The sequence below is a fragment of the Choloepus didactylus genome, chromosome 14 (assembly GCF_015220235.1).
Source record: "Choloepus didactylus isolate mChoDid1 chromosome 14, mChoDid1.pri, whole genome shotgun sequence".
Taxonomy (NCBI): Eukaryota; Metazoa; Chordata; class Mammalia; order Pilosa; family Megalonychidae; genus Choloepus; species Choloepus didactylus.
Window position 1 is genome coordinate 49077992 of NC_051320.1, and position 27645 is coordinate 49105636.

At 37.1% G+C, this 27645-nt stretch overlaps 1 protein-coding gene and 1 pseudogene across 1 annotated transcript in view; both read left to right on the forward strand.

Annotated features, from left to right (window-relative positions):
- Positions 1–2625: 2625 nt before the first annotated feature.
- Positions 2626–3328, forward strand: LOC119508844 (annotated as a pseudogene).
- Positions 3329–8031: 4703 nt separating this feature from the next.
- CIBAR1 (CBY1 interacting BAR domain containing 1) overlaps positions 8032–27645 on the forward strand; it is a 36956-nt gene continuing 17342 nt past the window's right edge. Inside the window, exons 1-6 of the mRNA XM_037802686.1 lie at positions 8032–8165; positions 8720–8954; positions 11258–11326; positions 12045–12146; positions 17717–17722; positions 19197–19301. Of these exons, the coding sequence (XP_037658614.1) occupies positions 8140–8165; positions 8720–8954; positions 11258–11326; positions 12045–12146; positions 17717–17722; positions 19197–19301 (543 nt within the window). The 5' untranslated portion in view covers positions 8032–8139. The remainder of the gene's footprint in view (positions 8166–8719; positions 8955–11257; positions 11327–12044; positions 12147–17716; positions 17723–19196; positions 19302–27645) is intronic.

Sequence of the window (27645 nt, forward strand, 5' to 3'; positions counted from 1 at the left end):
AAGCAATGTAGTTATTTTAGATTATTTGTTTTTCTTACTCCTCTGTTTGGACATGGTTTATTAATTTTCTTGGGGTATGGTAGGAACATATTGGAAGCAAAGTAGTTATTTTAGGTTATTTGTTTTCCTTAATCCATTGCTTTGTTTGAAATGTTGTGGGGTTTTTTTGGTTGTTGTTTGCCTGTTTGTTTTTAATTTTTTGATAAACAAAGTTAAAAAATTGAAAAAAAAATCAGTAGAAAAATGGGAGTAAAAACTAAATGACAAATAGGGTGGGATGGGGGGATGGTTTGGGTATTCTCTTTTCACTTTTATTTTTTATTCTTATTCTGATTCTTTCTGATGTAAGGAAAATGTTCAGAAATAGATTGTGGTGATGAACGCATAACTATATGATCATACTGTGAACAGTTGATTTTATACCATGGATGACTGTATGGTTTGTGAATATATTTCAATAAAACTGAATTAAAAAAAAATAAAAATAAATAAAGCCAAATTATTGTAGTTTGAATGTTTTTAAATTTCTGTCAGACATCTCTAATTTTATTTTTTTAAAAAATAAATAAGACCATGAAATGAAATGAATGGATCATGAGAAGAGCATGTCTGTAATGGCATAAAAGAAATTATATTTGGTGCCTCATTGTCCTGCCTGGCTTAGTGCATAACAGCAATTAGTAAGGATGATAAGAGCTACCCCTAGCTCTTCTGAACAGTCCCTGCTGCTGCTTCTCCGAACATGGCCACTTGCCCTTTCGTGCCACATAATTTACCATTAAGGCCTGTATCTCCACAGGGCTTGGATGATAAAAAGCTGCCCTTGGCTTCTCTAAAACAGCCCTTGCCATCTGTTTTTCATGCCACATAGTCTGAAACTTTCAATCCCCAGTAACTGTGGGAAAGCCCTACCCCTCCCCTCTGGGTCCCAATAAAGGCAAGAGCCAGGACTCCACGTGTGTTTTTATCCACCCTCATTCTCCCGTCAACCCCTCCAGGGTCTTTGATCTAACAGAGCTGTCCTTTCATGTATTCTCGGCTGTTTGGCTTTCTGTGTTTGTACCTCATTACCCAAAGAACTTTCAGATAACATCCCAAATAATGATGACTGTCTCCATATTCATACATGATAATTTTTAATATAGAACACATGTGATGACATATTTAAAGTGCTGAAAGAAAAAAACCTGTTAACCAAAAATTCTATATCTGGTACAACTGTCCTTCAAAAATGAAGGAGAAATTGGGTAATTCCCAGATAAACAAAAGCTGAGGTGGTTTGTTACTAATAGACATATCCCTCAAGAAATGCTAAAGGGAGCCCTTCAGGCTGAAATGCAGAACACTAGATAGTAGCTAAAAGCCATTCAAAGTAATAAAGAACACCAGTAAAGGTAACCACAAAGGAAAATACAAAGGCCAATATTATTGCATTTTTTGTTTGTAACTCTTCTTTTTGTTTCCTGTATAATTTAAAAGACTAATGCATAAAACAATAAATATGAATCTATGTTAATGGGAACACATATACAAAGATGAAATTTGTGACAGTAACAACATAAAGGGGCAGAGAGAAGGAAAAATATAGCAGCAGTTTTTGTATGCTATTGAAGCCAAGTTGGTATTGATTCAAACTAGATTATTGTAAATTTAGGATATTAAATTGTAATTCCCAAGATGTCCATTAAGAAAATAACTTAAAATATATAGGAAAGAAATGAGGAGAGACTAAGAATGGCGTACTAGAAAAAAATCAAACACAAAAGAAGGCTTTTTGGAGGAACTGGGATACAAAAAAGATATGACATATAGAAAACAAATAGATAAATGGTAGAAGCAAGCCTTTCCTTAACTTTAAACATTAATAGATTAAAACCACCAATTAGAAGAGAAAGATTGGCAGAATGGATATAAAAACATGATCCAACTGTCTATTAGAGACTTGCTTTAGAGCCAAAGGTTGAAAGTGAGAGGTTGGAAAAAAATTTTCCATGAACATGGTAACCGAAAGAAAGTTGGAAAAGCTATGCTAATATAAGACGAAATAGACTTTAAGTCAAAAACTGTTACAAAAGACAAAGAAGAACATTATATACTGAAAAAAATTCATCTAGGAGTTATAATAATCATAAACATGTACACATCAAACAACAATTGTGCTTCTTTATACTGATGGAACTTTTAATAATCAGTATATACCAAATTTTTTTCTGTAAGTCAAAGAGCTTAGCTTTATATTTTTCCATACTTTTTTCAAATTTCCTCAGTTTTTACCTAAAGTCCCTTTCCTGTTCCAGGCCCCCATTAAGGATACCATATTACATTTACTTTCATGTCTCTTTTGGCTATTCTTGGCTATGACAATTTCTCAGACTTTCCTTGTTTTTGATGACCTTGGAAGCTTTGAAGATTACTGCTCAGATATTTTGTAGAATTCCCTCTGTTGGGATTTGCCTGATATTTTTCCCATGAATAGACTGGGGTTATAAGTTTTGTGGAGGAAGATCACAGAGTTTAGGTGATCACATCATATCAAAAGTATATACTACCATTCTTTGCCAGAGCCAGCCGGCTACTGGCTATGACAGCAGCGTCCCCTCACCCTCCCGCGTCATGGCTGCCGCCATGCCCGCAGGTCTGCTTCTCCGGGACAAGGCCAATTTTGAGGCCAATACCACCATGGGCCGCCTCAGTTTCCATGACTATCTGGGAGATTCATGGGGCATTCTCTTCTCCCATCCTTGGGACTTTACGCCAGTGTGCACCACGGAGCTTGGCAGAGCTGCAAAACTGGCACCAGAATTTGCCAAGAGGAATGTTAAGTTGGCTGCCCTTTCAATAGGCAGTGCTGAGGACCTTCTTGTCTGGAGCCAAGATATCAGTGCATACAATGGTGATGAGCCCACAGAAACATTACCTTTCCCATCATCGATGATAGGAATCGGGACCTTGCCATCCTGTTGGGAATGCCGGACCCAGCAGAGAAGATGAAAAGGACATGCCTGTGATGGCTCGTGTGGTGCTTATTTTTGATCCTGGTAAGAAACTGAAGCTGTCTATTCTCTATCCAGCTAACACTGGAAGAAACTTTGACGAGATTCTCAGAGTAGGTATCTCTCTCCAGCTGACCCCAGAAAGGAGGGTTGCTACCCCGGATGATTGAAAGGATGGAGGCAGTTTGATGGTCCTTCCAACCATCCCTGAAGAAGAAGCAAAAAAAATTTCCCCTAAAGGAGTCTTCACCAAAGGGCTCCCATCTGGCAAGAAATACCTCCGCCACACTCCCCAGCCTTGTCTCCAGGAAGTTGGTGCTGGAGTTGCTCGCTGAGCACAGTGAGCCCAAGTTTGCTACCTGCCAATCATGTTTTTCTGCAGCAGCAATCCCATAAAAACATCCAAGTGTGATCACAGCCAAGGTCTTTAAGTTGCTACACTACTGGCTTATTAAATGAAAATGACGCTTAAAATTTTTAGGGGATTCATTACTCTGTGCTGTCACCAGCTCTCTGTTCTGTTCCTACATCTCAGCATTCTGCTGGCTCTTTCTGAAATATATGCTCTATTTGGAGCTGGAATCTCATTTCAGGGTTTGTGTTTTGCTCCATCATAGAATAGCCCAGCTTTCCAGATGTCCTAATCAAAGCCTCTCTTGTGTTAGCCATTTTGGGGAGTAACAGAACTTTAGATTCACCTTTCTATGTAAATGTCTACATATATAACCCAAGAATGTAGAGTAATCCAGATAATCTTAAACATTCAGTGTTTTAACCACAGCTGGGGGGGTGGGGGGTTAATTCTATACTTTACCATCCCAAGTGGAAAGGGTGAGAGAAGAGATTTTTAAAATATTTTGCTATAAAGAAAAGAAAATTTTGCAATAAATTTCTATCAAAAGGGAGAGCTACAGAAAAAAAGATGTACCAGAAAGTGGGTGATCCTACAAGTTCTTCACACAGTATTTCTGGGCATCAGTCTGCTCTAAAATGTAATATACATAAAAGAGCACACCTTGGGAAGAAAGCAAAGGATGGTTTTAAATGTTTCATTATAGAACTGTTCTTGCAATAGGTGGCTATTTTTTGAATTTTGCTTTTTGGAGGATTAGCAAATAAAATCTTTCAATAAAAGTAGATCAGAAAAAAAAATGTATATACTATCATCATGACTTATAACTGTTGACGTTGACCCTAATCCTTGGCTGTGGTAATGTGTGTCAGGTTTCGCCACTTCCATACTTTACCCTTTGGAAAGAAATCATGATGCAGAGCACACACTTAACAAGTGGAAGTTAAATGTTCAACCTTCTTGAGGGTAGAGTATCTACATAAATTATTTGGTATTCTTCTACCAGCAAATTTGTCTCTTCTCCCCCATTTATTTATTTATTCAAACACTTATTTATATCAGTTTTGACTCATATTTATTTATTTTATATTTTGGGTTATTATCCAGTATGTTTTATTTATTTTGTTGCTAAAATTTAATTTTTCCAGCTTTGGCCATTGGGAGCTCTTTCAATTGAGTCCTGTGTCCCTTTGAAATACTTCCATAAATTTGAGTGTTTTTGGTTTTATTTGGTTTTGCATAGATTTTTTTTTAAAAAATACAATATGTAAAAATATTAAGTATTAATAGAGGTATTAATAGACATTTTAATAGCACTTAGTACAGTGTCAAGCACAAAGACATCAATAAGTATAATTACTGATATAACTTAGCTATCTTACTACTCAACAAAAATAGTCTTTAAAATTCTACCTTATTTGTTGAATTTTCCAAATTAAAAAATACTGACAGCTCTACTATTACATTAATAGGGGCTAAGCTTTGTGGAGCACTTACTATATCAGGTACCATGCCAAGAACTTACCATCTAGTATTCAATTTAATTCTGACAACTACCCTATGAGATAAATTGGGCGAAACCATGAAAAATATGAAGCTTACTTTCACTACTCTAGGAGTCTAGGGCAGTGGTCCTCAAAGTGGTATCAATATCACCTGAAAATTTGACTTAAAAAATGCACATTCTTGGACCTCATTCCAGACCTCCTGAATCAAAAACTCTGGTGCTTGAGCCCAGGGGATCAGTAGTTTAACAGGCCTTCCAGGTGATTCTGATGCATGATAAAGCTTGAAACAGTGATGAGACCAGGCTTTAAATCCAGGTTGTGAACACAGGAGGCCATCAAAGCCCATGTGCTTAATTACTTTATTATACTCCCTCCCTATTACACCAAGAGGAAAACAAGTTAAACTTTCAAACAGCCATAAAAGAAACAGGCATCTAGGGCCAGTTTCATTCTATCTCCTTTACTTACTAGAGTTTGACCAAATAATTTCAAGTACTAAATTAACCACTAGAGGGAGTCCCTACATCCCTTCAAATACTGAATCTTTAAAGAGCAAAAAGTTAGCAAAACCAAACAAAAAACTAAATCTTTTGTTAGAGAGAAGAATTATTTCTATGTATAATCATAAAAACAATTTGCTTAAGTTACTTGGAACAGCTACATTTGAAGTTATTTTGTTTAGGCATGAACTCAGTACAGATGTATAATACACTGTTAGGTCATTTAATATCTTTCTTCATTTCTAAATTTGTGGGAGTGGGAGCTTGGACTAAATTATAATATAATTTAAATTAAAATAATCTAATCTAAACTATATCAAATCAAAGAAGTCCCAAAGAAGTAAAGACTTCAAACAATTTGCCATTGCGTGTTTACCTGTGACCTACCACCTTATTCAAAGCACTTGAGGACAGAAATGGTAAATCCAGCACCTGGTACATGACAAGTTCTCAGTAAGTGATTACTGAATAAATGAGAGAGTGGAATAATGTAAGTCTTTGCCTCCACTGGACCTCTTAAAGCATCCTAAATAAAATGGAATTCAATTTTATGTAAAATAAGATTCTGCTGTTCCACAACAAATATACAAATATGACACAACAGTTTAAGAAAGGTCAGTGCATAAACTGCACATAACCTGCAACAATAATTTCCAGAGATTTTTAGAATACTATACACAATGATTGACATATAACCTCCTTCCTCCAAAAGTACTGAATGGCATTCATTTATCAAAGTAATTTATATTTATATTTGTTTAAGAACTTTGCAAAAATTCATGATTTTTGAGATAGAGAGAGAGCTAGCAGGGGAGAGAGAGAGAGAGAGAGAGAGAGAGAGAGGGAGAGAGAGGGAGAGAGAGAGAGAGAGACATGAGATGAGATGAGATCCTGGTACAGTGGAAAGTAGGTGGGAGAGGGAAGACAATGGTTTTAATTCCACCCTCCTATCTCATCCTGTGACCTTGGCCAAGTTTAACCTGTTTGTTTATATGCTATTTCTCTCTTCCATGACTAGAATATATTCTCCATGAGACTAGGCACTTTGCTATCTTGTGACTTGCTTTGATCAACAGGACATCAGTAAATGTGACACAAGCAGAGACTCGAAAGATACTTACACAGTGGGGTTTGTCCTCTCCAGCTATTTTGGAACCCCGCAACCATGTGAAGCAGCTTAGCTAGCCTGCTGGAGAATGAGAAACACAATGCCCTTGTTTTCCCTGCTGACAGCCTGCCAACCTCCAGACACCTGTGTTAAGCCAGCCTAGATCATTCAGCTACCACCAGACCTGCCAGCCGAGCAGAAAGGCAAAAGAGCAGGCTGAGCAGACCCACGGTAGAACCATCCAGTGATCTTAGAATCCCGAGCTAGATAAAGGATCATTTTAAGTCCCTAAATTTGTGGTGGTTTGTCTCACGGCAAAAACGGATACAGTAGCACAAAACTTAGTTGCTATTTTACAAGTATTTAATTGTTTGATTAAACAAATTGTCTACCTCTTCTTCCTCCTCCTCCCTCCACTGTGCACTCTATAAGGGCAAAGACTATTTCACTTTTTTGCTCATCACTGCACACTCGAGCACAATACCTGGAACGCACCATTCAACAGATAACTTGCTAAATGAATACAAGGGCAGAAGACAGGTACACACTGTGACAGGAGAGAATAAGGTTCCACAAGGAAGGTAAAAAGGGACTAGGGGCATTAATCTGTCCCCATCAAAAAAAAAAATCCTGTATTGAGCAGCACAAAGCACTGAGGAATGTAAAACCAAGACTATATTTTTCTGCCTCAAAAAGTTCAAAGTCAAGTGAACAGGAGACAGTACAAAACCAATAAAGTATACTACAGAGGAAGGGGTCCCACGAGCTGACTTGATTAGGGAAAGGTGGGAGGGTTCACGGAAGCCTTCTGGAGGTAGATAAAGCTTGAATTTAGTCCTAAAGCTAAATAGGTGTTTATTTGAAAGAGAAAATACAAGCAAAGGCCGACTTGAGTGTTCAAAGGAGAAAGAAACGTCTCCTGTTATTCATCTAAGGGTATGGTTATGGATTGTCTATTGTCTCATTAAACTCTGAAGCCCTCCAAGGCAGGGACCCCTTTTTATCTTTGTATTATTCCCAAGGTCTACCACAATCTTTGCCCCCAAAGTTGGAACTCAATAAATATCTGCTGAATAAATGAAAATTTAAAGATGAGGCGGTAAGCACCGCTCCTCTTACAAAAGCAGCCTCCAAGAGCCCACATTTTCGGATTTGACACGGAAAACCAGACAAGTTAATCATATGTGACTAACTGTAAGATGAACATACACGGGCCTTTGGTTCACTTTAGTTATACGTCTTCCTCCTGGTTATTGCTTGGTTGTCTTTTTCTCTCTTTTGCTCACCGTCTAACCTGGAAGGACTCGGAGACCACTGGGCATTTGGGTAAATGGGACTCTTCTTTCAAGCGCGGCAAGAAAGCTCCAGCCGGCGGCACTTCGCGCGGAGTAGCACCCGGGGCCGACGGCCAGGGCGGATCTGCAGGGGTGAGCGTGCGGGTTCCCTCACTTTCCCGCACAGCGCTCCTGCAGTCCCAGCTGAACTTCGGCTGGCGCTAGGGTCGAGCGCCGGCGCGCGCCCTGCGTTTCCATAGAAACGTCCAGACCGACGCCGAGGTGCGCGGGGCGGGATCTCCCGCTCGCTGCGACGTCTGCTCGCGCCTTAGCGCGCGCTCGGGCGCCTCAGAACCCTTGTCTTTGGGCCCTAGCCCAGGGTTCTCGGTCGGGCACAAGGCAAGATGTTAAGGCGCAGCCTGGAAAACCGGTAACGGCTCTGGGACCCAGCTGCCTAGGTCCTACCACACGCGAGGGCTCGGGTGGGGGAAGCGGAGCCTTTCTCTGTAGGGCCTCCGTGCCTAATTCTGGCCTTGGGCCGGAGGCCCGACCGCCGCCGCCTCTGCGCCCAGAGGCCTATCTGTCTGCTCTGGAACGAGCCCCAGGGTCTAAAGGGAACCCAGGGGGTGGGCGGGGGTCCCAGAGGAGCTGAAGCCTGGGAGGCAGCCGGCTGCCCGCACCTCATCCAGAGCCCGGGCGGCGTGGCGCGGAGCTGCTTTCGCAGCCTGCATAGCCCGCACCCCGCAGCTGGTAGATGATCCAGACCCTGCTTCGCCGTGCGGCTACATTGGCCCGAAACAGCCAGGCGAGGAATGAGGTCCTGGAGGAGGAGAATCTGCCCCGGGAGATGGTGGGATTGTTGATGGCAAAACGCCTTCAAAGCTGCAAAGTGCTCTGGGAATGTTTGCATACTGAATAAACGTGAGTGAATCCATCTCATCTCTAACAAGAATGTTTTGCTTTTTGTGTCACCTTTTTCTCTAGGGACGCTCAAACTAGACAACTGCAAGATGCTGTCACAAATGTGGAGAAGCATTTTGGAGAGCTGTGCCAAATCTTTGCTGCTTATGTGCGGAAAACTGCCAGACTGCGAGACAAAGCAGACCTCCTGGTGAATGAAATCAACGGGTACGCCTCTACAGAGACCCCAAATTTAAAGCAGGGCCTGAAAAACTTTGCTGATGAGTTTGCCAAACTTCAGGATTATCGACAAGCAGAGGTATGGAGCGAGGTCACAGCATTATTAAGAATGACTCATGAAGTAGTGGATGAAGGAACCATGAAGACTTTCTAACCTCAGTGGTGAACACACACTTGATGATAAATGTACAGATTTTCATGTCTATAACAGTTGTGTGAGTCTATTAAAGGAAAGCTTTCTGTGATTTCTTTTCCCGTTTTCACACCACACTTTAGGGTGTCTTGAAGTCTTGAATTTTCTCACTTCATTTGCCAGTTTGGGGCCAAGAAGTGGTTCTTTATAGGGGTAGTATACGAAGTGCCCACGGGAAGAAAAGAAGCATGATTTGTGTCTCCTGTGCATATATATATGATTGGAGGTGGAAGACATTGGAAATGGCAATGTGCATGAATAAATCATAAATGGGCAAGAGATCATTGCTGCTTCCAGGCTCTGAAAAGTTGAACAACAACAAAAGCGCTGATTATGTCATGGATGCAAACCAGGGGTTAATAAGGCCTTGTTTGTGTATTTTGCTTTTTTGCGGGAAGGGGAAAGGAATAGAGGTAAAAACTTTTCTTCTAAAGCCCATGATTTCCCCCTTTAATAATGAATAAGAACTTTTACTTATATTTATTTAAGTTTCAAGAGGCAAGTTAACTTGTCAGAAGTTGCTCAGTTAGACCTGCTTTTCTTTTTTGTAATACCTTTCTCATCAGTGCATTTGGTCCTTTTTTAAAGCCTAGAACAAAGTTAAATTATCAAAAGAAATAAAATGGGTAATAATTTTTGAACCTATTATTGCTGCCAGTTCAGAAATAGAGAAACTCAGAAATTTGAGTAGAAATTATGTTTGAAAAGTATTTTCGGAAAAATGTTGAGTTCTTGTCATGATATTTCTTCTGTAATAAACAAGCACTTCTCAGTTATACTTGATAACTGGGGGCTTAATGTTTCAAAAATTCATACAAATAATCCTAAAATCCAATTTTAACCAGTATGTTCAGTGTCCTTTTCTAGAAAATCTTTATGCTATTTATCAAATAGCAAAGTGAGTTGATTTACATTTGTTCTCCTTTTATTTCCCTTGCTTACCAAATGGTGGAGGTGCTAATGAACAATGAAATGAACAAAAGGTAGGCAACAAAAAGGAGAACAGAAAAAAGACTTGGATAATCCTTAAACTGAATTCTCAGTCTTTGGATTATTAGAAATAGTATAGACTATCCTTTTAATAGTCATGGTTTTGATTTTAGGATTACTAATTACGTTTGATGGGAACTTGAGTTTTTTTTTTTCTTTTCCTAAAATCTTTGAAAATGAAACATTCATATATGTTTTGTTTACAAGAACTAAAGAAAAATTAGTATGAAATGAAATGTATTCATTGATTATACATGTATCATCAAAAAAAAAAAAAGCCTTTCCCTGCTTTAAAAATAATACACATTCATTTTTAACAAGTAAATGTGTGTCATCTTGATTATCCATTCTGAGAGAACACTTCAATGTCCGAGAGTTATTTTTCTTGTGCTATATTTATATACTGGTCTTTTTTTTTTAATGTTTCTTTAGTGCTTTACACTAGTGCTGTTAGTAAAAGAAACTATTCAAAATGTGATTAAAAATTGTAATGTTTAAGAAAAACTAATTCTAAATAAAAGAGGGAATTAATGTGTACAAGGAGAAGAGAAATCAGCCATCCAGTTTAATAGCATAGAACACTGAGACCGCTTATCTTGTTCTCCAGGTTTTGATAATTCACAGATGGCATCTCAGAAAAATTGCCACTAATACAGTGGTCCCTAAGCTTTTTTGCTTTTGAGAGTTGTGAATAACTGTAAATGTCCCCAATAAGCTGTATCTCTCAATTTCAATTTTCTTAACTCCAAAACTTACATTTTGGAGATAATGTATGTTAAGTACCTAGTACTGTACTAAACACATTGAAAATGGTAGCAGTATTAAAATTTGAGACGTCTTAGAACTTGCCCCCAAAAGCTCCTACTTTAAGGTAGAAAAAGTATCGCAGATATGATGGTGTGGCAGCGGTGAGCGCCTCAGAAACCTGAGATATTTTCTTGTCATATTGCACAGCAGGTGCTTTTGTGCTTTCACTGGTACTCTACAGCTTAACAGTTTTTAATGCGTTTGAGTTTAGAATTTCAGTCTTACAGATTTCAGGTGATAATACTTTTATTTATAAAGATAATTTAAAGAAATTTAAATTTTTGAAAATATGTAGTAGTTGTGTTCAGCTTAAACAGCACAAATTTCAAAATTTAAATTTTGATATGTTTATATATTTCTTTTCAGTTATATTTTATAATAATTTTCAATAGGTTGAAAGACTTGAAGCCAAAGTAGTTGAACCTTTGAAAGCTTATGGAACCATTGTAAAAATGAAACGGGTAAGTAAATCTATTTTTTTTTTCTCCTTTTATTAGGTCTTCTATAAAAGGGTATGAGGTTTCCAATAATTATTCTTTTAATAAAAGTACAAAGTAGTGTTTAGTCATTTTTTTTCACTCTGAAAGTTCAGTTCATAGAACTTTGAGAATAATGAAATATTTTTAGTTGAGCCTACTAAGTATACTACTGTATTATTGTGTATATTATGAAAACTAATGTATTTTAATATTTGTATTCATGAAGAATATATGGACAGAAATTATTTTACTAAATGTATGTGTTTATATTTTTGTTTTAAAGCAGGCAATAACATTTAGGCTTTAAAATGAGGATGACAGCATTCTATTTTTTAAATCGACTTATTGAGGTATAATTCACATGCAATAAAATTCTCCCATTTTAAGTGATTGTTGAGTTTTGATAAATGTGTAGGCCCACGTACACTACCACCACAATCAAGATTATGTATATATTTATGGTTATAGTTTTGCATGGTCTTCTTGTCTATGTCATTATTTTGAGAGGACATTAAAGAAACACACACACATGCACAATCACACACATACATAGACACAAACTAATAACGCAGTACTCGTAAATCTTGTAGTAATGGTATCTGGATCAAACAAGGAGCTTTCTCTCATTCTTAAAACATAATGTATGTATTTTGTTTCTGAAATCAGAAATTTATAATTAACAAAAATTATGTATCTACAGGATGACCTTAAAGCAACATTAACAGCAAGGAATCGAGAAGCCAAGCAGTTGACTCAGTTAGAAAGGACACGTCAGCGAAACCCATCTGATCGACATGTTATTGTATCCTTTGAATTTTGGTCTTTGAAATATGTTTTGTAAGGTAGGCAGTGAAAAAGTAAATGTGAAGGGAATTTTAATATAAAGGTTAAAAGGGAGCAATGCATTTAGGAATTTTCACTATAGAAATTAGCTCATTTTAAAAAGATTATACCACTTAATTCATTCCTCTTATATTGTTTCCCACAATAGACATTAAAAAAAAAAATCTCATAAATGCAGGTGTTCTTTTGTAAAGAATAAATTCAAAATTCTGCAGTTTTTCCACATGGTGATGATGACTCTTAAATATTATAAAATTAACTTAAAGATCTATCTTTAATATATCAGTGCACTCTCTGCCTCACTTTTAAGAAGAGGAAAGAAAATAATTTTTACCCATCATAGTTCCCTTCATCCTTTAAAAAAAAACCGACTATTTGAAACCACAATTGTGACTTCCAGCCAAAGATCCTCAGGAGATTTAACAGTATAATTAAGATCCACAGCTGGACCCAAGAATCTAGATAGCAGAGACCACTGTAACAAGGTTCTTTTAATAAGCATGACTATTTGTTAAATTCAGTATGTCTTGTTCATGACTAAACAAAAGAATAGAAAATAGTGCCTGGCTAATTGCCAGCACCTGGGGTAGGTGGAACTGTGTGGAAAACACTGACTTATCCCTGCTTCCTCTTTCCCATTCCTCTTTATGTATGTCTCCTTCCTACTTCCTCAAGGTTCTCACTGCCCAGCTCAGCCAGAAACCACATGAGGAGTGGCTCTTTAGAGGCATTTGAGCTTCTAGAGAGGCAGGGCAAGATGGCAGACTGGTGAGCTGTATGTTTTAGTTACTCCTCCAGGAAAGTAGATAGAAAGCCAGGAACTGCGTGGACTGGACACCACAGAGCAATCTGACTTTGGGCATACTTCATACAACACTCATGAAAACGTCGAACTGCTGAGATCAGCAAAATCTGTAAGTTTTTGTGGCCAGGGGACCCACACCCCTCCCTGCCAGGCTCAGTCCCGTGGGAGGAGGGGCTGTCAGCTCCGGGAAGGAGAAGGGAGAACTGCAGTGGCAGCCCTTATCGGAAACTCATTCTACTGATCCAAACTCCAACCATAGATAGACTGAGACCAGACACCAGAGAATCTGAGAGCAGCCAGCCCAGCAGAGAGGAGACAGGCATAGAAAAAAACAACACGAAAAACTCCAAAATAAAAGCGGAGGACTTTTGGAGTTCTGGTGAACATAGAAAGGGGAAGGGCAGAGCTCAGGCCCTGAGGCTCATATGCAAATCCCAAAGAAAAGCTGATCTCTCTGCCCTGTGGACCTTTCCTTAATGGCCCTAATTGCTTTGTCTCTTAGCATTTCAATAACCCATTAGATCTCTGAGGAGGGCCTTTTTTTTTTTTTTTAATCCTTTTTTCTTTTTGTAAAACAATTACTCTAAGAAGCCCAATACAGAAAGCTTCAAAGACTTGCAATTTGGGCAGGTCAAGACAAGAACAGAACTAAAAGAGCTCTGAGACAAAAGGCAATAATCCAGTGGCTGACAAAATTCACTAAACACCACAACTTCCTAAGAAAAGGGGGGTGTCCGCTCACAGCCATCATCCTGGTGGACAGGAAACACTCCTGCCCATCGCCAGCCCCATAGCCCAGAGCTGCCCCACACAACCCAGTGTGACGGAAGTGCTTCAAATAACAGGCACACACCACAAAACTGGGCGTGGACATTAGCCTTCCCTGCAACCTCAGCTGATTGTCCCAGAGTTGGGAAGGTAGAGCAGTGTGAATTAACAAAGCCCCATTCAGCCATCATTTCAGCAGACTGGGAGCCTCCCTACACAGCCCAGCAGCCCAGAACTGCCCTGGGGGGACGGTACTCACCTGTGACATAGCACAGTCATCCCTCAACAGAGGACCAGGGGGTGCACGGCCTGGAAGAGGGGCCCAATTGCAAGTCTCAGGAGCCATATGCCAGTACCAAGGACTTGTGGGTCAGTGGCAGAGACAAACTGTGGCAGGACTGAACTGAAGGATTAGACTATTGCAGCAGCTTTAAAACTCCAGGATCACCAGGGAAATTTGATTATTAGAGCCACCCCCCCTCCCTGACTGCCCAGAAATACGCCCCATATACAGGGCGGGCAACACCAACTACACATGCAAGCTTGGTACACCAATTGGACCCCACAAGACTCACTCCCCCACTCACCACAAAGACTAAGCAGGGGAGAACTGGCTTGTGGAGAACAGGTGGCTCGTGGACGCCACCTGCTGGTTAGTTAGACAAAGTGTACTCCACGAAGCTGTAGATCTGATAAATTAGAGATAAGGACTTCAATTGGTCTACAAATCCTAAAAGAACCCTATCAAGTTCAGCAAAAGCCAAGAGGCCAAAAACAACAGAAAATTATAAAGCATATGAAAAAAACAGACAATATGGACAACCCAAGCCCAAGCACCCAAATCAAAAGATCAGAAGAGACACAGCACCTAGAGCAGCTACTCAAAGAACTAAATATGAACAATGAGATCATAGTACAGGATACAAAGGATATCAAGAAGACCCTAGAAGAGCATAAAGAAGACATTGCAAGACTAAATAAAAAAATAGACGATCTTATGGAAATTAAAGAAACTGTTGACCAAATTAAAAAGATTCTGGACACTCATAGTACAAGACTAGAGGAAGCTGAACAACGAATCAGTGACCTCGAAGATGACAGAATGGAAAATGAAAGCATAAAAGAAAGAATGGGGAAAAAAATTGAAAAAATCAAAACGGACCTCAGGGATATGATAGATAATATGAAACGTCCGAATATAAGACTCATTGGTGTTCCAGAAGGGGAAGAAAAGGGTAAAGGTCTAGGAAGAGTATTCAAAGAAATTGTTGGGGAAAACTTCCCAAATCTTCTAAACAACATAAATACACAAATCATAAATGCTCAGCGAACTCCAAATAGAATAAATCCAAATAAATCCACTCCGAGACATATTCTGATCACACTGTCAAACACGGAAGAGAAGGAGCAAGTTCTGAAAGCAGCAAGAGAAAAGCAATTCACCACATACAAAGGAAACAGCATAAGACTAAGTAGTGACTACTCAGCAGCCACCATGGAGGCGAGAAGGCAGTGGCATGATATATTTAAAATTCTGAGTGAGAAAAATTTCCAACCAAAAATACTTTATCCAGCAAAGCTCTCCTTCAAATTTGAGGGAGAGCTTAAATTTTTCACAGACAGACAAATGCTGAGAGAATTTGCTAACAAGAGACCTGCCCTACTGGAGATACTCAAGGGAGCCCTACAGACAGAGAAACAAAGACAGGACAGAGAGACTTGGAGAAAGGTTCAGTACTAAAGAGATTCGGTGTGGGTACAATTAAGGATATTAATAGAGAGAGGGGAAAAATATGACAAACATAAACCAAAGGATAAGATGGCTGATTCAAGAAATGCATTCACGGTTATAACGTTGAATGTAAATGGATTAAACTCCCCAATTAAAAGATATAGATTCGCAGAATGGATCAAAAAAAATGAACCATCAATATGTTGCATACAAGAGACTCATCTTAGACACAGGGACACAAAGAAAGTGAAAGTGAAAGGATGGAAAAAAGTATTTCATGCAAGCTATAGCCCAAAGAAAGCAGGTGTAGCAATATTAATCTCAGATAAAATAGACTTTAAATGCAGGGATGTTTTGAGCCTCTAGAACACCTCCATTCCTGAGGGGAGTCCCTTGAGCAGTGATTTGGGGCTAAGGACGATTGCCTGGTCCTTCTTCTTTTGGACCAAAGGTACTTAAGCCCAACCTTGTACAAAACAGAAGTGGGCAGCCATAGGCTTGGCCTGTCCTTTGGAGGCTGGGGGAGTGGAAAGGGGAAGGTCTAAATGGTAGTGGTAGCTTAAGATCTGTGGACTAGAACTTACACAGAATTTATGTTTTAAGGAAGTCAGGCAAACCAGAGAATGCTGAAAAATTCTTTACTGGCAAGATCAAGGCAGAAGCCCATGAGTACCACCAGTGTTTAAGAATTAAGCCAGAGATCAAAATTTGTTTTGTTTTTTGGGGGAGCGAAGATACATGAAGACAGGGAATATGTAACATCTAGGATCCTGAGGGGTTGGCAAGGCTGAGTCAGAGATTAGGGGTGTTGGTATCGGCATTCAACCTGGAAATGAATCTATTCCTAAGACAAAGATTTTTCTGATTAGATGTTCTGTAAAAACTGCTGTGGAGGAGGTGGTCTCAGAGTATAGATGAAGCAGGTCTGTGGATTCACATTGGAGAAAAAATAAATGCAACAACTAAATAGATTTTTGCTAAGGTAAATTGATAGGCTCACTGGGAAAGAGCCATGACTCCAGTGGATTTTGACAACATAAGACTAGGAAATAAAGGACCGTCTATATATAAATGTATTCAAAATAAATATAAATATATTTACTTGTGGCATAGAATTTTTACTGGGAAAGACTCCTAAAATTCATCTGACTCTATTCAAAAGAAATATGCAACATTCAGTATGTAAAATAACAGTCACTCTGGTAGAAGAGAATGGGTAAAGAAGAATCCCAGGGCTCTAGCTGCTCCACCCCCAAGGCCCCAGGTAGCCTCTGAACAAGTTTCCTATAACACTGTTTGAAAAACACCTATCTAGCCCTCCCATTTATAAATAATTTTATACTCTTGACATGAAGTTGTATCATAGTATTTTTATCAAGAGCATTTCCTGCTCAAATTGGTATATTTGGGGATTTTGAATCAATAGTCAAGGAAAGGAAGAAATATTAAAAATCTATAATCTCTCTTTTACTTTGATAAAAACAGCTATGTAAATTTGAGTGAGTTGCTCTGCTTGAGTAAATGGATTTTAGACTTTCTGAAATGCATAGTAGTGGTTGCTAGAGGGTGATAGATGATTAACATACAGATGTCCCAGTTACCGTTTCTGCTTCCCCACTCTTTATCATAGTTTAGCTAACTCTACCTATTCTTTCAGATATTAAAATAAAATATCATTAAATGGAGAAGGGAAAGACATGAATCAAAGGAATTGGTCACAAATAAATAATTGTGTCAGTCTAGTTTGCTTGAATATATACCCATTAGCAAAAGGTTAACATGCATCAAATAACCATTAGGCATTTTTTCATATTAATAAATCTTCAAAAGAGCTTTATTTTTCTTTTTAACTTTCTGTGAAGAGGTTATATTTCGAAGAATCCCAAGCCCAGTAATATAGAGAATTATTTTTATTACTGATTATGATTAAAAGTTGAAAGTTTGTATAGTTTTTAAAAACTTTACACCCTATATGGCAAATGTATAGATAGATATGGTAACAGCTTAAGCAAGGTATAAATGAATATATTTTTAAGCGCTTAACATCTTGAAATTGTGTACTTGAATTAACCTAATTACAAGAGTATATAATTAATGCAGTTATATTTAATCTGTAACCTAATTACAAGAGTATATAATTATATAATAGTATATGGTTTTAATTTATTGAAAGAATTGTTATATTCTCTTTGAAATGTATTTTTTCCTTTATGAAAACTTTCAGTCACAGGTGTGTCAAGAGATGGATCCTTATAGTAAATCCCTTTCAATTGTTTCAATTTTACGCATTTTCTTGAAAAAGAAAAAGGGCTTAAATGTCAGAATATTATATGTCACAAAACTCTGATGACAAATGCAAATTTTCCAGTGATTAAATATTAAATGATGACATGATAATTTTAAGTAAATAAGATACAATACTATATAGGAAATTGAATTTTACTGGGAAGAATTTAATCAAGAGATTTGAGATATGGTTTTTAAAATCTTTGTTACTGTCTCAGAAACTATTTTAAATGCTTTGGGGCAACTATTGTCCTTTAAAGGAAGAGATGCCTTTTTAAGAGAAATACATGATTAGAATGGGAATGTTCTGTACTTTACAATACTATAGCCCCTACCTACATGTGCCTGTTGAGCTCTTGAAATGCAGCTAGAGTAACTAGGAGCCAATTTTTTTTAATTTTACTTAATTTTAATTAATTGAAATATAGATAGCTACATGTGACTAGTGGACACCATATTGTACAATGCAGATCCACATAGTATCAGTACTTGTCAGTAGAGTAAAGCGACACATTAGAATTGCCATCTAATCTATTAGTTACTAATGCATATATTTTTGTAATAAGCGTTAATCAAATAGAAACTAACAGTAGAAATATTGTTAGCTTATAAGAAGGTAGAAATTCCATGCTGAAATAATAAAAATTAGTAGTTTGTTTATATTCTACTTCTGTATTATAGAATTTAAAGTATTTCATGCATTTAGAGAACTAGTAAATGTAAGCAGGTGGTAACAATAGACTTCAGTTATATGCTTGCTAGCCCAGTATACTTCAGTGTTGTAATGGTAACATAATAACCAAGGACTGTCAGTTGTGGAAATTGTCATAACTGTAGGTTTTTCTTTTTGCCAAGCACTCTCCTTAGTTCTTTAAAAAGATTATTTAAGTCAAATAACAGTTCTATGAGAAATATTAATTACTGTCTTTACAGATTAAGAGACAAAGTTTGAGAGAATTGAAAATATTTGCTAGTAGTCACTAGTCCCTTCTTTTCTGGGGGAAATGGATTAAAGGAAAGAGAAAAAGTAAGAAGAAAAAGGATAGAATAATAAATGGCACAAGCAGTGAAATAAGTGAGAAGAGTAGAAAATAAAAAATAGTTTTACAGTAAATCATTCAAGGGAAATATAGGAAAAAGATGATTTCATAGAAATGGAAGGTTTATTTTTGTTTTTTGTTTTTTTTGTTTTTTGCTTTTAGATCATGAATCATGTTGCTTAACAGATTCAAAGTTCTTTATTCTGCCTGTGTTTATTATTACAATAGATAATTTTATTATATGTGTTAAAATACAATATTAAACAATTACAGTCTTATGTCAAAAAGCTAGTACTCCAATGGTAGCGTTTACTAATACACTCAATTAAATGGATTCTGATTTTATTTTTTTATCTTTGATTGGGGAATACTTTGTAGGCAGAAACTGAATTACAGAGAGCTACAATCGATGCTACCCGAACAACTCGTCATCTAGAGGAAACTATTGACAATTTTGAAAAGCAGAAAATAAAAGATATAAAGGTAATAAAGTCATTGTTAAGGTTCAAATATGTTCTTCTAACTTTATTTTTGTTTTATTTAAATTTATGAAAATTTTAAAGTATTCTGAATTTTTTAACACAAAATAGTCCTTTGTTTAAAAGATATAAATCAAAATATATCAAATGTTATTTTTATGGAAAAATGGTATAGAGAGGGGTTACATTCCCAACTAGAGGCTAGAAAATCAATTCTTTATCACAAACACTATTTAACCAAAGAGAACTAACATTTATTAAGCTTTTATGTATCAGGTATTGTTTCAGCCACTTTACATAAATTATCTTTTAATCTTCAGAACAACCCTATGAGAATTAGGTGATCTTATCCACATACTATAAATTAAGAAATCAGATCTCAGAGATATAAAGTGACTTACCCAATTTACCATAGCTGAAAATCTTAGATGTAAACCAATTATGTATTGTTAAAATCTGTGCTTTCCATTATGATATATTTTCATTGATTTGAATAGCATAGAGCGTTCTAATAACTAATATTAGCATATAAGTAAACAGGGTAATAGTCAACCACATAAACTTACATTTACCATGATATATTGTCTTAGTGAAAAAAAATCACAAGAGTTTGCCTTATTTCATTATAACAAATCAGTAGATATGAAACCTTCTTTGGTATCATGGAATGCATACGTATCTTCGAAAGATTTTGGAGGATTGTTATTACCATCTTATATCCTTTAAAACAACTCATCAAAGGATGTCTTTTTTGACTCGCTGCACATTATCTGTAACAACCTTTAAAGGTAAAGTTTACTACTATTGACAAAGAAAACTTTCTGCTCTCCTGATATGCTCTTATCAATAAAATAAGCATTATCTTGCCACTTAATTATAATTCTCTAAAATCCATGAAACAACATTGTTTGCACCTTTTTTTTTTTCTTTTAATTTCCTATCACAGTGTCAAAGGATTTCAAAACTTTGACTTTTCCAATAGCCAGGCTCGGAGATCCCAGGACTAATTTGTTCCTAAAGACAAAGGGAGAAAAAAAAAAGTATCTATTAATTCAGAGACCCTGCACTATAATAGATTGCTACTCACAGAAGAGCATCTCAAGAAGCTGTCTTGAAACAAACCTCCTTGCCAAGCTGGGAGAATGTGGGCAGGATATAAAGTTTTATAATTGCCGACATCTCTGAGATTGAGGGAGGGAGGAAGAAGGATGATGAGATAGCTTAAACCTGAAAAATGAATATGGAGTCTTGTGCAGGTATACCTGATTCCTTTGCCTCCTAAGGGGCTTCTGTAGTAATGGAAGCCTGATTCCTTACTCCAGTGCTCTTACTGATGCCTGCTAAATTTTCTTTTCTTTAGGACAGTTTATCTCCACTCTGTGATCTTTCGGCTCACTTCTGTATACCACTTGCATTACAGCTACTTACATAGACATTTTTATTTTCCTGAATATCAAAGAAAAAAAAAAAACAAAACAAAGAAACCTGGGATTGAGAGATTGAGTATAGAATTCCAAACTACGGTTCCTACTACCTGGGATTTCCTGTAGCAAAAAGAGGTGGAGTAAGAGGTGGCACATTGGAGGGTGCAAAGAGAAGAAAAGGATTCCCAAAATTCTCTCCTTATCTGCTGTATCCTGCCCCCAGAGGAGAGAAGTCTCCTGATTGCCACAAAAAAAGGAAAGACAGGAAGCAATCTACGTTTTTAAAAACTGATATATAATTCACATACCATACAATTTACCCATTTAAATAGTTATTAGTATATTCACTGATATGTGTGCACCATCACCACAGTCAATTTTAGAACATTTTCATTACCTCAAAAAGAAACCCCTGTACACCTTAGCTAGCGCACCCCTACATCCCTATTTTCCCCGTCCCTAAGTAACCACTAATCTGCTTTCTGTCTCTCTAGATTTCCCTTTTCTAGATGTTTCATATGAATGGAATAGTTTAATATGTGATCGTTTGTGACTGGCTCCTTTCACTCAGCGTATAGTTTTCAAGTTTCACCTATACTGTTGCATGTATCAGGACTTCATTCTTTTTATGATCAAATAATATTCCATTGTATGGATATATACACATTCTGTTTATCCATTCATCAGTTGATGGGCACTTGGATAGTGTCCATCTTTTGGCAGTTGTGGATAATACTGCTCTACGCATTTGTGTACAAGTTCTTGCATGGACATGTTTTCATTTCTCTTGGGTATGTACCTAGAAGTGGAATTGCTGGGTCATGTGGGAACTCTGTATTTAAGCATTTGAGGAACTACCAGACTGTTTTCCTAAGTATTTGCACCTTGTTTTGGATGTTATTCAGAAGTTCTTTGGGTGATGAGGTACAAATGCATATAGCCAACCAATTGAGAATGTATGAAACGATAGTTTTGTTAGATCAAAGGACCTGGATGGGGAGAGAATGAGGTAGCAGAGGGAACTGGGCTTACCTAACCTGGCCTCCTGTGAGGATCTGTGGAGGGGGCGGAGAATAGGAGCATATGTGGGTCCCGGGCTCTTGTCTTTATTGTGACCTATAAGGGAGGGATAGGACTTCCTGTGGATACTGAGGATTGGCCATTTTAAACTACAGGGCATGAAAAGTTGAAGCAGCAGGGGCCATTTGGAGAAGCTGGGGGTGGCTCTTATCATCCAAACCATAAGGAGATGAATGCCTTACTAGTTGTGGTTATGCAGGGGGCAGGGGCTAACTGAGGTGGTCACATAAAAGGGGAACTTTTGACAGGCAAAATGATGAGCCACCAAATATAATTTCTTCTGTGTCATTACCATCATTTTACATGCCCACTGGCAGTATATGAGAGTGCCAGTTTCTCCATATATTTGCCAACATTTGTTGCTTATCAGACTTTCTGATGCTAGCCATTCTTGGGGGTTATCTCATATATGGTTTTGATTTGTATTTCCCGGATAACTAATGATATCAAATCTTTTCATGTTCTTATTGGCCAGTTTTTAATCTTCCTTGAAGAAATGTCTATTCACATCCTTTCCTATTTTTTAATTGGATTATTTGTCTTTCTTATTGAGTTTTAAGAGTTGTTTATTTATCCTGGATACAAGTCTCTTATCAGATGATTTGCAAAACTTTGCTCTCATTCTGTGAATTGTCTTTTCACTTTCTTGATGGTGTTCTTTGAAGCACAAAAGTTTTTAATTTTGATGAAGTTTTATCTAATGTTTCTTTTGTTACTTGTGCTTTTGGTGTTATATCTGAGAATCCATTGCCAAATCCTAGGTCATGAAGATTCACCCTTGTGTTTTCTTCCAACAGTTTTATAGTTTGAGTTCTTACATTTACGTCTTTGATGTATTTAGAGGTAATTTTTGAATAGGATGTGAAATAAGGGTCCAGCTTCATTCTTTTGCAGGTGGCTAATCAGTTGTCTTAGCACCATTTGTTGAAGAGACTATTCTTTCCCTATTGAATGATCTCAGCACCCTTGTCAAAAATAAGTTGATCATAAATACATGGCAATACTGCACCATCTTGATTATTACTGCTTAGAAGTAAGGTTTGAAATCGGGACATGTGAGTCCTTCTACATTTTATTTTTCAAGATTGTTTTGGATATTCTGGATCCCTGGAAGTTCCCTATGAAATTTGGAATCAGTTTGTGAATTTCTATAAAGAAGCCAACTGGGATTCTGGTAAAGATTGCATTGAATCTGTATATCAATTTGAGAAGTATTGCCATCTTAATAAGGCTGTCTTCTAATCCATGAATGGGATGTTTTCCCATTTATTTAGGTCTTCTTTAATTTCTTTTAACAATAGTTTTCAAAGTTTACATTTTGCACTTCTTTTTTTAATTTATTCTTAAGTGTTTTATTCTTTTTCATGCTACTATAAATGGGACTGTTTCTTAATTTCAGTTCAGACTGTTCATTTCAAGTGTATAGAAATACAGTTGATTTTTATACATTGATCATATATCCTGCAACCTTGCTGAACTCATTTATTCTAATAGTTTTTCAGACAACTCCTTAGGGTTTTCTACATATAAGATCATGTCATCTACAACAACCTACACTTTTAATGCCTACCCCTGGGACTCTAGCAAACACCCAGAAATGTGAGCTCCAGAAATCAATACCACAGAGTCTGTTAGGGTTTTGAATCTCTTATCTGTCCCTCTTTCCTCCTCGCTGTCAAATTGTGTCTTCTTTAAGCAGGTCTCATTTAGGATCTTTTATGATAACGAGGGAGGCAGAAATCTCATACCAGTAGTATGAGATTCGCTATATGGATATATGCATTTGTTTAACCAGTCCTAATTGGTGGACATCTAGGTTATTTTTGCAATTAAAGATACCATTGCATCCTTAAACATCCTTAATCACCAGCCTTTGTGCTTGTCCAGTTATTCTCTTGGGATAAATTGCCTGAACTGTAGTTTCTGGTTCAAAGAGCATATACAAGTTAAATTTCGACCTATATTTAAACTCTCCACAAAGGTTGAAACAATTTATATTCCTTCTAAACCTTCATTGAGTGCTCCAGTGCAACAATAGTAAATATTTTTAATAAAAGCCATTATGATAAGTCAAAAAATTTGCATTGTTATTACTGTTGAGGTAGAACATTTAAAAATATATTTAATGACAAATTTTATCACTTTAGTAAATTACTTAAACTTGTCATTAGCCTATATTTCTATTGCGTGTTGGCATTTTTCTTTCTGATTTTTAAAATTCCTTATACATTGAGAAAATTAACCCTTTATGTTAAAGAGAAGATATGTTACAAGTATATTTTTCCATTTTGCTGCTTATGATAAGATTTTGCCACCGTTAAGTTTTATTTTAGTTGTAATATCTGTTGGTCTCCTTTTTGGTTTCTGCCTTTGACATCATGCTTAGAAAGTTTTCATCCCCAAGATTATAGAAATATTTGCTTATACTAAAGAATTTTTGTATGTTTTTTTTTAGATTTTAAATATTTAAACATTTATTTATATGGCAAATGTTTGTTTTGTATTCTTTTTTGCATATGGTATGAGGTAGAGATCTAATTTTACTATTTCCAAATGGATAGGATGTTCTCCTAACATCATTTATTGAACTCTACCAGTATTTGCCAAAATGGTAACGAGACCTTCTCTGTAATTTTCTTGTTAAGGAATCTTGCTTACTAACCAAACCAGATGGAAGCTTTAAAAGTAGTGGATAAAGAACATTTTCTTAAGCTGGTTTGCTTCTTGAGCAATACAGATAGCCCAAGATTTGTTGATTAGTCTCTCTTCCCAGTTACTATACTGTTACTTTTCTTGGATTGTTTCATGTAATTCTTAAATCAAAATCTGTGAGGTTGATATTTTGTTATTCCCATTGTACAGATGAGGAAAATGAGGCAAAGAGCAGATAAATAAGCTGCTTAACGTTACAGAGCTGGTATGTATCAGTCATGTTTTACACACTGGTCTGTCTTAATCCATAGATGATGTTCTTAACTATTATGCTATTCTGCCTTACAGAATACTTACCAGTGGCAATGTACAGACTTTCAGATTAGTACCCCCTACCCATAAAAATTAAGTATGTCTACAAATGACCTTGCAGTCACACAACATAAAATTGAAAAGGGGGAAAAAAGAACTGGTTAATGCCTGTATCCCTGTATATATTGACCCATTCTAGATAAGCAGATTACCTGAGATAATTGAATATCAGTTCTGTTTACTTGAAATTTATTTCTAAATATAATTGGGTCTGAGAAACCACCACCCTTCTGGTGACTCACTGAAGGTATTTTTTTCAAAAACATTTCTAGAAATGATCTCCTTATGGTTTTATTGAGAAATGTCTTTTCAAGTCTTTTGCCCAATTTATAATTGGATTGCTTGTCTTTTTATCATTGACTTTTAGATTCTTTTATACATTCTGGTTATTAACCCTTTTCAGATACGTAGTTTCCAAATATTTTCTCCCATTGAGGATGTTGTCTTTTCAATTTTGTGATAAAGTCCTTTGATGCTTTAAAGTTGTTAATTTTGAAGAGGTATCATTTATCTACTTTTTTCGTTCAATCCTTGTGCTTTGAGTGTAATTCTAAAAAAACCATTGCCTTACACAAGATCCTGAATGTGATTCCCTGCATTCTCTTCTAGTAGTTTTATAGTCCTGACTCTTATATTTAGGTCTTTGATCCATTTTGAGTTAATTTTTTTATATGATATGAGGTAGGAGTCCTCTTTCATTCTTTTGCATATGGATATCTAATTTTCCCAGTGCCAATTGTTGAAGAGACTATTCTTTCCAAACTGAGTAGACTTGGCAGCCTTGTCAAAAATCAGTTGGCCATAGGTTTAAGGATCTATTTCTGAACTCTCCATTTAATTCCATTGGTCAGTATATCTTTCCTTGTGACAGCACCACACTGTTTTAACCACAGTGGCTTTCTAACATTCTTTAAAGTCAGGAAGTGTGAGTACTCCAACTTCCATCTTCTTTCTCAAGATGCTTTTGGCTATTTGGGTCCTCTCACCCTTCCAAATAAATTTGATTATTGAATTTTCTATTTCTGCAAAGAAGGCTGTTAGAATTTTGATTGGGATTCCATTGAATCTGTAGATCAATTTGGGTAGAACTGACATCTTAATGATATTTAGGCTTCCAATCCATGAACATGGCATTTCCTCCATTTTTTTAGGTCTTCTTTTATTTCTTTTTGTAATGCTTTGTAGTTTTCTGTGTGTAAGTCCTTTATATCCTTGATTAAATTTCTTCCTAGATATTTGATTCTTTTAGTTGCTGTTGTAAATGAGATTTTTTTTCTTGACTTCCTCCTCAGATTGCTCATTACTAATATGTAGAAACACTACTGATTTGGGGATGTTGAACTTATACCCAGCCACTTTGCTGAATTTATTAGCTCTAGTAACTTTGCTTTAGTTTTTTGGGGGGACTTTATATAATATCATGTCATCTGAAAATAGTGCAAGTTTTACTTCTTCCTTTCCAATTTGGATACCTTTTATTTCTTTTTCTTGCCTAACTTCTCTGGCTAGAACTTCCAGTACAATTTTGAATAACAGTGATAACAGTGGGCATCCGTGTCTTGTTCCATACCTTAGAGGGAAATCTTTCAGTCTTTCACCACTGAGTATGACATTAGCTGTGGATTTTTCAGATATGCCTTTGCCAGTTTGAATGTATTATGTCCCCCAGAAAAAGCCATATTCTTTGATGCAGTCTTGTGGGGCAGATATTTTGGTGCTGATTAGATTGGAATCCTATGAGTGTTTCCATAGAGATGTGACCCGCCCAACTGTAGGTGATAACTCTGATGAGATAATTTCCATGGAGCTGTGACCCCCCCCCCCCCATTCAGCATGGGCCTTGATTACTGGAGCAGTATATAAGCTCAGACAGAAGGAGTGAGCTTGCCACAGCCAAGAGGGACACTCTGAAGAATGCCCAGGAGCTGAGAGAGGAGCTGCAGTTTGAAGATGGCCATCAAAAGCAGACTCTTGCTCCAGAGAAGCTAAGAGAGGACAAATGCCCCAAGTGCAGCTGAGAGTGACATTTTGAAGAGGAGCTACAGCCCAGAGGGACAATTTGAACAATGCACAGAAGCTGAGAGAGTAGCTGCAGCTGAGAGACAGTTTGAAGATGGCTGTTTAAAGCAGACTTTTGCTCCGGAGAAGTTAAGAGAGGGCAAATGCCCCAAGAGCAACTGAGTGACATTTTTGAAGAACTGCAGCCTAGAGAGGAACATCCTGGGAGACAGCCATTTTGAAACCAGAACTTGGAGCAGAGTCTAGCCACATGCCTTCCCAGCTAACAGGTTTTCCAGACGTCATTGCCATCCTTCAGTGAAGGTACCCGATTGTTCATGCGTTACCTAGGACACTTTATGGCCTTAAGACTGTAACTGTGTAATCAAATAACCCCCTTTTTGTAGAAGGCAATCCATTTCTGGTGTTTTGCATTCTAGCAGCATTAGCAAACTAGAACAGATTTTGTTACCAGATAAGTGGGGTGCTGGTGCTGCTGTGTTTGCAAATACCAAATATGTTGGAATGGCTTTTTAAATGAATAAGGGGAAGATTCTGGAAGAATTGTGAGGAGCTTGATAGAAAAGGCCTAAACTGCTTTGAAGAGACTGTTTGTGGAAATATGGACTCTAAAGATACTTTTGATGAGGCCTTGAGGAGAAATGATGAAGTTGTTGTTGTGAACTGGAAGAAAGGTGATCTTTGTTTTAAATTGGCAGAGAATTTGGCAAAATTGAGTCCTGGTGTTGGATGGAAGGCAGAATTTGAAAGCGATGGCCTGGAATATTTAGCTGATGAGATCTCCAAGCAAAATATAGAAGT